The sequence below is a fragment of the Corythoichthys intestinalis genome, chromosome 14 (assembly GCF_030265065.1).
Source record: "Corythoichthys intestinalis isolate RoL2023-P3 chromosome 14, ASM3026506v1, whole genome shotgun sequence".
Lineage (NCBI taxonomy): Eukaryota > Metazoa > Chordata > Actinopteri > Syngnathiformes > Syngnathidae > Corythoichthys > Corythoichthys intestinalis.
Genome location: NC_080408.1, coordinates 35,101,875 through 35,114,640, shown reverse-complemented (window position 1 = coordinate 35,114,640; position 12,766 = coordinate 35,101,875). Strand labels below are relative to the sequence as shown.

The window sequence follows — 12,766 nt, the reverse complement described above, 5'->3', positions numbered from 1 at the left end:
TCAGCATACATTTACAACAACGCCCCGCGGAGGAAACCGGATAGTCCGCCATCGGTCCCGGAAACCGACGCGTAATTCGAAACCGTCGGCGTCTATCGAAGAAGTCGGCCGCAATCCCACTCGCTTGATGTTCTAAACCGAGCTCGCTTTAGCAGCGGGACTTCCTGTCCAGCTGCTACTGCTGTCATTACGCGTCAACAGATGCGTGTGTGTATTATGACTCAACACGCAGATGCACACACACATTTTTGGCATTTTCTCTCAGGCGCATTACATGGTGGAGCAGACGTCTTTGAAAACACACGACTATTTGTTGTACTCGAGTACCGTAATGCCACAAAAATGCGCCATCTGTTAGAAGGGATGGCTTTTTTAGGCAATCCCCGTTTGCAAGTATGTGTGTGGGCGTGTGCGAAGCCTAATGGTTTGCTGGCAGCATGGGTGCAATAACACCAACCGTCATGAAGGCTATACTGAGGGGGATTTTACATAAAAAAACATATTTTTGGGGGGTGTTTATCTCCTGTGGTTTGCAGTCATGATGATAATTGTGATTTTGTTTTGCCAGTTTTCACTCCCACTGTGTTGTGAAATCTTTTGGGAAAATGTTTTGCTGCCTAATGTTTATTCACAGGACGGCTCAGACTCACTCATAACAAAACTGTTTTTGATGGAGGGCTATGTCACATGTTGCAGACATTTTACATCCCAAGATTTGTGTGCGCCAAAATAAAGTTGGCTTTTGGCACAGCGTTGTGTAAATAAAGTTGACACATTTTGGCAGCTCAATCTGTTGCCTGTGACCGCAGCAAATCAAATTCATATACAGTATGAAATGTCATCTTTGTTAGAGAGGCGGGGTGAGAACTGAGAACATGGCTCGGATGCCTGAATTTTGTTTTTCCTTTTTCATTCTGTGAAAAATAAATAAAGTAAGAGTTACCAAATCCTGCAAGGTTACTAAAAGTGGGAGAAAAAAAACAATACAGATACCTTAATTTTCGGACTATAAGACGCTACCTTTTCTCTCAATTTGAATCATGTGGCTTTTAGTCCAGTGCGGCATATTTGTTTATTTATTTGGGTTAACAGGCAAATTTTTATTAGACAGCAACATCATAACACTGCCATAAGACTATCATAATGATGACATGACACTGTCATGGGCATAAGTGAATGCTCATGACAGATGTCATTAGGTGTCATCAAATTATGTCACTTACTCCATTTGTATCCAGCTCGGATCTTTTACATACAGTCAAAAGTGAGATAATTTGCCGGATGACACAAAATTAAATGTGTCATAAGCATTCATTAATGCTCATGGCAGTGTCTTGTCATAATTATATGGTCTAATGACAGTCTTAAGGCACCACTTTCAAATAAAGTGTTAATAAATACCATAACTACCAATAATAAAACAACTGGAACAAAAACTGAAGAAATAATTAGCACAGAACATGAATTTTAATTGTTATTTACAACTAGAGCGCTGCAATGCATGCTAGGAGGCATGTTGAACGACAACATTATTAACAGCAGAGGTTGACTGTCTCCCCAAAGGGTGCAGTGATGGCCAAGTGAAGCTTCTTGAATCCAATTGGTTCAAAGCTTCATGGTGGTTATTTGGTCTTATGACAGTCTTATGATGCCGCTGTCAAATAAGGTGTTATCGGTTAATCTTTTGGTGAATATCCCATGATACAGTGAGGACAGCTACGGCTTATAGTCCAGTGCAGCTTATCATTGAACAAATGTCATTTTCATGTCAAATTTGGAGGTGGCGGTTTATGGTCAGATGAGCCTTATTGTCCGAAAATTACGGTACCTATGTCAAAATCCTGTGTAATCGCAATAATTACAATGGAGTTGGTGGATTTTGAAATTTTATTTTTAGGGCAATATTAAGAATGTTGTAATAACAAACATTTACACTTTTTTTCAGTACCTAATTGTATTTTAAGAAAACACACAAAATATTTTTTAAGTTACAGCTATGTAGCAAAGATAATTGACTTCAAGCTTTTTTTATGTGTTCTAATGTTAAAACAATTTGATTTATCATACTAATAAGGGCTGTCCGAAAGAATTATTTTCCTCCCGATTAGTCTGACTTTTTTACTATTTTTAACAGTTAACTATTCAAATTTTTTTTTTTTTTGGCTAATCTTGCAATTAAATTTTTGTTGACGATTATTAATTCACCAAAACATTTTACAACACTTACATTCTTTATTAAAGTACAAATAAAAACTTAAATAACAATAAAGCAAAAATAAACAATGAGGTCGAATGCTGATGGCATTATCTAGTGCAAAAGAATGGAGTGTAAACAGATTCAGAACACTGTGACTTCACTTTTCCAAAAGGATTCAAAACAATTCTCAATGTCTCTTTTTGTGGTATGTCTATATTGTTCTAAGCATAAGAGTGAGCAACAGCAGACTAAAATGTCATGTATCACCGGAGTGACGTACGTGAAAAAACTTAATGATGCACGTTGATTCGACGCTACAACGGCATATTAGGGCCAAGTCAAGAAATTTTAAAAAAGGACTACAAATTTAAAGTTGTACTATTAATACGAGAAAAAAAGTGATTTATTTCATAGGTGTAATATAGCTGTGAGCCGATACGCACTTTACATACATGTACCTTCGCTGGGAGCTACAACGAAGCATTAGTATAAATTCTTCTATTAATTATAATTTGATGTAAATGAAGCAAAATAACAAGGATTTCCTTATTTGTAAAACCGATTCTAAAACACAAGACTGTAAATTTTGTTGATTTTAACGGAGGCGGCAACGCGCTGCTTATTGAGCTACATTAGCCCGAGATCGACCCTAATACTCTGTCATACAACCCACATCAAGGCAACTCCAATAAAAAATGTCGTTATATGGTCTTTCGATCCGCCATCTTGTTGTCTCCTTTCGCCTTCTAAAATTATACCTGAGTGACGACGCTTCAAGTGTTATTCACGACCGACGTGCTGCTGTGGTATATGAGCTTGGCATTAGCGACTGCACACGACAGTGTACCCTCCTTTGTTTTGTTGAAAAAAGTCCATGCTGTGGTCACTCTGGTGCACTTTTTTTGGCTTCAATCGCGAGCATCCGCCATTCTCAACTTTCCACACATATATATATTTTCAACCCTTTATTAACCGTCGACGGGATAGCGTGCTCGTTGACGCATTTACGTCATTGATGACGTCGACTGCATCGACTAGTCGGGACAGCTCTAATTCCGTAATTTTCGCACTATAAGTAGCACCTGACTATAAGCCACCACCCACCAAATTTGGCACGAAAATGGCATTTGTTCATACATAAACTGCACTGGATTATAAACCGCAATTGTCCTCACTGTATTAAGGGATATTTACACCAAAAGATATCAACCGGTCACTCTTAATTTGACAGCGGCACTATACGACTGTCATAAAACCAAATTAACCACCATCAAGCTTTGAACCAATTGGCTGCAAAGAGTCATTGCTTCAAGCTTCATTTGACCATCACTGCTCCATTGGGGGAGACAGTTAACCTCTGCTGCCACCTGCTGTCAACACTGTTGTTGTCCATCATACCTCCTAGCATGCATTCCAGCGCTACAGATGTAAATAACAATCAAAATTCATGTTCTGTGCTATGTCTTCAGTTACTGTTCCACTTTTCTCATTAATTGCTAGCTATGGTATTTGGTAACACTTTATTTGACAGAAGTGCCAAAAGACTGTCATTAGAAAATCATAATTATGACATGACACTGTCATGAGCATTAATTAATGCTTATAACCAGGCGTGCACATAATTTTTTTGCCCAGGTTCTCAGAGGAGGACCTGGAGATGTGACTTGGTCCTCATTGAGCTTGAGAGCCGACCCGCCTGATGCGATAAATTTATGACAAGCTTTACTTAGAACTTTAATTAATTATATTAACAATTAATGCTTGATTAACATCAACTGGCACAACAAAATTGCCATTACTCTGAAATGTAAAGAAATAAAAAGCACCAATTCAAAATAAAGGGCATTATGCGGCTCCCACATTAACTTCAAGCCTTTTTAAAAGTGGGATGTCCTCCTCATAAGACCTTATTGAACGTGCATGTTTAGCTTTGTAAAATGCGAGCAAAAACACGTTTGTCAGTGCATGTCGCTGTTCATTACCTTTATTCCGCCACTTGTCCATAGGGCGAGCGGGGTCCTGTTTGACATCGATAGTTTGCTTAATTGCCACATGCTCTGTTTTTTTCGTGCTTTTCAAAGTTTGGATGGCTGAAATTCTTTGACCCTACATAAAATGCGCTGCTCTTATCGGCGACATCGGGATTCTCACAGCACATTTTGTACCGCATTTCCGTGCGAGCATCATTTGCTTCTAGCCATGGTACCTCCTACTTTTCAGCAAAAGTCCTTTTTTTCGGTAGCTCCGGTGACGTCTCTGTCGTCTGTCTGTCTTTTGACGGGGGTGGGGGAACACGGAAGTAATTACTCAGTGTGGCCTGCCTCTTTGACATTTTGAGAAGTTATTTTCTCGTGTCCGCCGCAAATACGGTGGTCAGCCATCGGTACGCAAAAGCGTATGGAAGTCGTTGAGGGCCAGCGCGTTTGTCTACGTCCGGTACGCATGCGCGCATGCGGACCACTTATGTGCACCCCTGCTTATAACAGATGTCATTTAGTATTATCTGGCAAATTATCTCACTTTTGAATGGATGAAAAACGATGGATGGATGGAGAAGATCCAAGCTGGACATAAATGGAGTTAGTAAAATAATTTGCCAGATGACACTTAATGACATCTGTCATAAGCATTCAGTAATGCCCATGATTGTGTCATGTCGTAATTATGACGGTCTTATGACAGTCTTATGATGCCGCTGTCAAATAAAGTGTTACCTATTAACCCTAATAAATCAACAAATAAGCAGCACTGGATTCAAAATGTAGGAAAAAGTGGCGGCTTATAGTCAGAAAATTACGGTATTGATATTTGAATTTAAAATGTATTAGTTATATTTTTAAAAAATCCTAAAATATTCTTGAAATTGTTTAACAATTTAACGGCCTTGTAATGTTCTTCCTTTATCAATTGAAAAACAAACTAACCTAAGTTTTTTATTATATTAGAAAATCAATGTCTTACGCCAGTATTTTTGCCCCATACATTTTTTGTACAGTTTCCTGATTAATAAAATAAAAAGCTTTGTAATGTATTCCAATATTTTGAAATGATATATTTTAAGTCTTATAAGTAAGACGAATGTCTTGTAAGATTCAAAACTATATACTGTATAGTACTTGAATTGTTTATGGTGGTCAAATATGACTTAGAAATGACTGGCATACCCTAATAACGTGCTCATGCGGTTGTGTGCAGGACGCTTTTGTGGAGCTGTACGACCGTCAGCGGGACTCGCTCTTCAGCTGCTCGTGGCCGTCCATCAAGACCGTCTTTGGGCTCGCTGCACTCGGGGCCGCCAGCCTCACCATCGGGGCGTACCTCACGCAAAAGTGAGGTCCCCCTCTTCTCCTCATTCATCCTTCTTCACCCCCAGCCCAACCCTTCCTATAAAGACACACTCCAGTAAGTGATGGCAGCATCCATGTCATCACTACAACAGAGGACAAACATTTTTGAACATTTTTTTTTGCTCTCCCAACCCCACCTGCTTCTCTACTAATAGTGGCATGAACCTTAGTATAGACAGTAGTTGCATGTGACATGTTTGGGGAGAATGATGGCGGGGGCGCCCCTGCTCGTTAGGGTGGAGGACCCTGTCAGAAGCGTGTACTCCGGTTACCCCCTTGTGCCCCCTCCCTTGGCGGCCCCCATCAAAGGACTTCCTGTGAAGAACAGCTGCTCAGAATGTATAATGGACCAGTGCGGTAAGACAAAGTGTACGTGTGTGATGTAGTAGGCTGTGTGGACACAAGTATTGGGACGCTGACAGAGGCCTCTAGTTCAACACAATTCAAATTACGCTAACGGAAATAATGAAAATAGAACAAATTCTTGGATCACACTTCCTATCTTAGATTTAACCATTTCTGACTGTCGACCAGTTAGTTTTCCAACTATCCAATATTTTAATCGGAGCTGAACAGTGTCGCGACGTCGAAAACGCGACATCGAAAATGTACCAGGCGCAAGGGCATAGGCTTGGTCTCAACATTGGTAGGGACGATATAACAGCATAATGTGCATGTACACTTTTTGCTGGGGACGAGACATTAATAAGACCAAACAGATTGGGTGAATGGGGGTCCGGGCTACATTTCTCAAGAAGGTGAACCTAAATCATTGATAGGCTAAATGATCAATGCAAAATAAATCTGTATTGACCTATACTAACTTTAATGTGTACTGGTTCAGGTATTGTTTCAAAAACTATGAAAGAAACATTTTTAAAAATTAAATATTTAAAATAAAAATTAAAATTTATAAGCAAGTTTTGATTTCAAAATTTGAACATGAATTAAATTATATTTACATACACAATAAATATAAACTTGTTAATAATCTCTTAGCTAGCCGGGGGGGGGGAAAATCCTACGACTAATCAACATTGTGTAAATAAATAAATTAAATATAACTGAAAAGACGTCTTTGTCAGTGAATACCAAAAATAAATAAAAATGGAGCCTTTCCTCTGGTAAAACACTACTGCTTTTGTCCACAAGCAAAGCCAAACTCAACAAAAAAATGAACTCTCCTTTGGGCTGCTTTCAGGGCTGCCTGTAAATAAAACCCAATTAAAAATTGACTTACACACACAGACTTGGAACCTCTCTGAGCAGCTTCTTGCTCAAGTAGGAGCTTCATACTCGAGTTTTGCAGCTTAGCAAGTTTACACAGTTTAATGTTACGCTAATTTATGCAGGTCAGACTTTCAGTAGCAAAATTAGTGGTGTGTTCCCCACCTCCACAACACTGACGTCTTTTTACATTACTTAGAGTGGCCGCAGCTGTTGCTGGCCGAAAAAAAACTTCTAATATCCCTCCTCTTCGAAGCGGTATGACATTATTCTGTCGGAGCTGTGCGTGTGTGTGTGGGGTGGGAGGTCCAAGTCATCAGCCAATCAAACGTTCGTTTGAGCAAAATAAATGGACTGCCACATTCATCAAGTGAAAAGTGGGAAATGTAAGTCTGAACATAATGAAAATAATTCACTTCATAATGGTAGGGTCAATTCTAACCTTACAACATACAGTATGTGAACACAATCTAAATTACCTATTATACTAAACTCATTTTATAATGCAAATAAGGTTGCTTAAAAGTTGGCGGTGACAATTTGGGCATCCTGAAAAGTTGGTAGTGTTATGTCCTTACCGTCCCTATGCAAACCTACACCTTTGCCCAAGCGCATTGTATCGTGAGCTTTTACAACAAATATTACATTGAAGGGGACAAACAAATATGCAGCTCCAATATATATATAAAGGGGTCGGCAAAACCTTGTGGCTATTTAATTATGTTACCTATTGAAGGTGTGCTGTTGTATAGCCCTGCATCAATGCCTCTTTAAACCTTTATAGGGCAAGTAACAATTTTTAGTAGTTAAAAAACAAAAAAGACCTGTCATCTACATGCGTGGACATCCCATTTTGTCTTGTAGACCATTTTGTATAGCCTACTTGACGCAAAATGAGATTAATTAATTATTTGAATAATTTTTGTTAACACCTTAATCATTATTATATTTTCAATTTTATTTTATATATTTTTTATGACTAAATGAAATAATTGTTAATGATTTTTTTTTTTTTTTTTTTTTAAATAATATTGAAATTAATAAAACAGAATCACTCTCCTGTTATAGCCTCCAATAACACACTAACGTTGATTTAAAAAAAAAAAAAAAAAAAAAAGCATAGTATTGAACTCATTACTTGCCATTGACATCAGTGGACGTCCAATTCATTTAAAATGGGACGCCTGGCAGAGAATGCTCATGTTTCAGTGCCACTGACGGCGCTAGATTGATAGCTGCTAGCCCTCCCAGTCAAAATGGATTGGCGTTTAGCGGCGTCAATGGCAGCCAATAAAGGGTTAATGAAGATTAAGTTTGTTTTGTTTGATGAAATGGAAAACAAGATGGTGACAAATATGTGAGACCCCAGGAAAAGGGCTGACCATAGATGAAGCACAATTTAAACACGTTTAACCTAGATGAAGATGATGTGATACACCTGCTGTAGTTGCCTGTTGAACCAAAGTGCCGACATGGCAGGCATGCTGGGGAGGTCGACTTTGCCATTATCATTGGAGGTTATGCATGGACATGGAAAAAAGTAAATCGTAACTTTTCTATTTCTCAAATAATTTGCATGAGGTTTGTATATAAAATTTTATTTTTATTTATTTGCATGGAGAAGATCAATTTCGTGTTCTCTGTCGATTTGTGTTGATTTCCTGAATAAACTATATATTATTTTCGTTTTTGCCTGCTTAACAATATTTGATAAAGGCAGTACAGCTATATGTAGTGCTGTTTCATTTTGAACATTTTATTTATTTTGTAGCTTGCAGAATGTTTCTCACTGTGGCAAAGTGGTGCAAATGATTTTCTTAATGAAACAGGTTGCTGCCCCTTGTTCAGTATTCATGCAGTTTGGAGTGTTAGGTCCAACTGCAAAAAGGGTAAATTCACAACTAATCAGAGGTGGGTAGAGTAGCCCAAAATTTTACTCAAATAAGAGTAGCATTACTTCTAAATAATATTACTCAAGTAAAAGTGATCATCCAAAAATTGACTAAAGTACAAGCAAAAAAAAGCATTCGGTGAAACAAATACTCAAGTAATGAGTAAACCTGTGAGTAACTGCTTACAATATCAGATTTTTTAAAAAATAGAATGGTATTTTTTTGCCTCTCAGCACAACCTCACCTACGTGAACTATAATCTATTACCATGACCACATTAGGACAAAAATAATCAAATACAGACTAGGACAACACTATGAAATACCACCCATCCAGAGAGCATGAGTGCCCTCAAGTGGAGAAAAAAATACTTTCTACCATGAAATGAAAACGATCATATATCCGGTTTTCCACTGTCTATCGGTGGCAAATAAAAACTGAGCGAGAGAATGAAATCCACACTTTCGAGTATTGTTCACCATATGTCAAATAGTTCCAGTTTTATGGCGCTTTAAAGACACGATGGAACAGGCTGGCCGGCGAAATCCTAGGGCTTCCGACTCTGCAAACTTGTGTGTGGTCATGTGACTGTATTGTTACCTCTGATTGGTATAATGGTCTCATATGATTATTGTTGCGACGTTCCATTGGTGAAACTGATACGGCCACTGTCAGCATTTCTGTCAAAAATTAAGTCAATACGACATATGATCGCTTCAACATCCGACGTAAAATTTGACTTACCATTTGTTTCTGCATCCGACGACATGCTCAAAATACAACGATTTATGACAGCGCCGCAGTTTCTGTCTTCCCGCAGGACGGACGCACGGTGGATTTTCTTGTGAGAGAAATCAAGATGAAATTGTTAGTGCAAATGGTGAAAAGGGGAAAAAAGTTATGCCTACTATTGAAATGAAGATGGAAATGATAGAAAAATGTGAGCGTGGTGTGCGCGTCCATGAACCGGCTCGAATGTCTACGATCTCGACGGTCTTCCTCTGACCTGCGTTCGCCAGTCTTTATAAGTTAAGTTGGCAATTATTATTATTGTAACATCGCCAAAGAAATTGTCAGCTTTGTCACGTTTTTAATTGTTTACTTCAGAACTTGTGCAACACGACGCGCCTACTGTCCGACACAGCTGCTGCCAACAACAGGACATGAAGAGTGAAAGTAAAACTTTTACTGCACCTCTCACTCTGGCAAGTCAGCCACACGGTGCGTTCAGGCACAATACGCAAAACACATACGCCGCATTATATATAGAACCCACATTAGAATTATTATTATTACTATTATTGTATTGTTACTCCGATTTGTATTTATAATGTTTTTGTTTTTTTTTGCTTTAATTGCTATTTGCAATTGTACCAGCAGTACTCATTAAGGAATTATAATGTATTCTTATGGGAAAATCCTGCTTGACATACGACCATTTCGACTTACAAATAAGGTCCTGGAACGAATTACCTTCGTATGTAGAGGTACAACTGTATATAGAATAAAGAGGAAGAATGTAACGACTCTCTTGTAGCCCAAAGTAGCGGAGTAAGAGTAGTGTTTCTTCTTCACAAATCGACTCAAGTAAAAAATATTGCATGGTAAAATTTCTTCAAAAAGTTACTCAAGTAAATGTAATAGAGTAAATGTAACGCTAATATTACTTATTACTACCCACCCCTGCAAATAAATGATGTCCATTCAAGATTCTTGATGGAACAATTTTTGAAAAAATGTTTTTCTTTGTTTCAAAGACAAAATTTTTCTCTCCGACTCAAAAAAGCTTTTTCCATGGGTTGCTAAATATAATTTTAAAAAAGAATAAGTCAAGTATAAAATATGTCATTTTGACTTATACAGACTCAGCGAAATGCCAATTAAAATCAATCAGTGGAGCCTTTCAAATGTCCACAATCTTTTATTTTTCACCATTTCTTAGTATCTTTATGATATACGAACACTGACCAGGGCTATCCGCTTCTTACGTTAAAACTGCGTCGTGTTTTTCCACTGAGAACTCCAGGGGTCGCAGTTTTCTGTTGTATTTTCACGGCAGAAGTGACGGGTCAATTGACTGGTGTGCAGCTGTGAATTACTTTGTGTAGTTTTTTGTTGTTGTTGTTGCCATTATTATTATCTTTTACATCCATATATAGAAATTAAAAATATGAAAAAAAAAAGAGCAACATAATATCACACCTTGCTTTGTACAGTAGAGTGCAAAAAAATTGTCAAAACAGTGAAACTAAGGGGTGTTGTCTTATTCATTGCCTCAGCTGTGTGTCCCAATACTTGCGTCCATAAAGTTCACTTCAAGAGATAGGTGTTCAAAAGTTGCGCGAGTGGGAATTTGGCTCCAAAACGTTCAAGCACAGAAAACTGAACGTAAGGAGGACATGAAAAAGGTGTGTGACGGTAAAGAGAAGGACGAAAAAGCATGTTGAAGCGAGCACAAAAGAAGTAGATTTAGCTTTTCTCAGAGGGGAAAGGAAGGAAACATTCCTGATGTGAGCAACTACATGACCATTTATTTCGTTCTTGTCGCTTTCCCACCTCCGTAGCAGTTTGTTTTCTAAATGTAAGAAACACCAAAATGTGTGCTCTATCGAGTGTGTTGTACTCAAGATCGAACGGTGCAAATGACTTTGATTAGAGGGAGGAAAAAGGCTGAAATTCAGCTTTATGATTAGTACAGTATGTTGTACGTATGGCGTATCCTCCCAAAAAAATTAGAAAAAAATGTTACTTTGTGTTGGAATCTGAGAATAAGACCCTCCCCTGATTGATCAGCTTCTGTTTTATTGATGTTTGTCTTGTGTTTCAGTCTGACAGAAAAACTGGAAGTGATCCATGATATATTTGAGGGTGTGTACAGTTTTTTTTGTTTTTGTTTTATCCTTAAAAAAAAATGAGCATGAGCGAAAGACCCTGATGTCTCAGCATATTTATACATCAGAATTGCGCAGAAAAGGACAAAAACAACAACCTTGTCTATTTATTGAGAGGTACCTGAATTCTAACCCGTTTTCTTTCTTTCAATGGAATAACACTGTAACAAAATTTTCTGGCTGCTATTGTAACAACACTATGTTTTGAAAGTGAATCGAAAGTGTCTATATTGGCTTGAGGCTGCTACACGTGCTTAGAATCTCGTCCTAGATAGCTGCAAAACCAAAGTCCACTTGTATTCACGTTCCATCCTAACGGTCACCTGAGCAAAAGACGTCTATGTTAACTGTACTATAATCCGCTTCTATGCTATATGTCTACATTTACGTCCACGCATCATCTCCTGCTGTGTGCACGTGTTCGTTTGCCACCATGCAGCCGCGATTACGGCAATAAAACTGTATTTTCCATTGTTGAAATATATTCCTTGTGCATTATAAGAATGTATGGTTGCTGTACTGTTTTACAACTATAATCGCAAACCTGTAGCACTTAATTCATTGGCCGTCATTGACGGCGAAAGACGTCCAATTAGTTTTGAGTGGGCGGTCTGACAGCATTCATTCGCCAAAATGGTTTGGACGTCTATCGCCGTCAATGGCAGCTAATGAGTTCAAGAGGAAAAAAAAAGAAAAGAAGGTGAAACGTGTTTTCTGTTTACTGCTATAATCCACAATAAGCTAGGGGAGCCTGTTGTTCCTAATAAAAACACATTTGTCGAATAGTCGCCAAATCTGCTTGTTGAGTCTTATTTCTCATCAATTGTTCAACTTAATCAAGTCAAACTGCTAGCCCGCGAGCTGGAAACAGCCCCCCTGGGGGTCCAATTCAACCTGTCAGGCATGGTCACAGGTGTCAAACTAATTCCACAAAGCGCCCAGTGGGTGCCGGATTTTATGCCAACCCACACAGACAGTTTAACCAATGAGGTATCTGCTAGACTGACTTTAATCAACTGATTGCATTTGGAACAGACCGGATTGGTGAATCGGTGTTCTCTTCATTGGTTGGAAGGAACACCTGCACCCACTTGGCCCTTTGGTTTGACAACAATGTACTACGCCATTCATACATACAACATTTTCTTTTGAAATACATGTTCTGATTTTACGCCTGTATACAATAGGTACGTAAATCAACAAATTCAGAGG

At 38.4% G+C, this 12,766-nt stretch overlaps 1 protein-coding gene across 1 annotated transcript in view; it reads left to right on the top strand.

Moving 5' to 3' along the window:
• bcl2b (BCL2 apoptosis regulator b) overlaps positions 1 to 12,034 on the top strand; it is a 78,810-nt gene extending 66,776 nt beyond the window's left edge. Inside the window, exon 2 of the mRNA XM_057857689.1 lies at positions 5,393 to 12,034. Coding sequence (XP_057713672.1) covers positions 5,393 to 5,530 — 138 coding nt within the window. The 3' untranslated portion in view covers positions 5,531 to 12,034. The remainder of the gene's footprint in view (positions 1 to 5,392) is intronic.
• Positions 12,035 to 12,766: the final 732 nt, after the last annotated feature.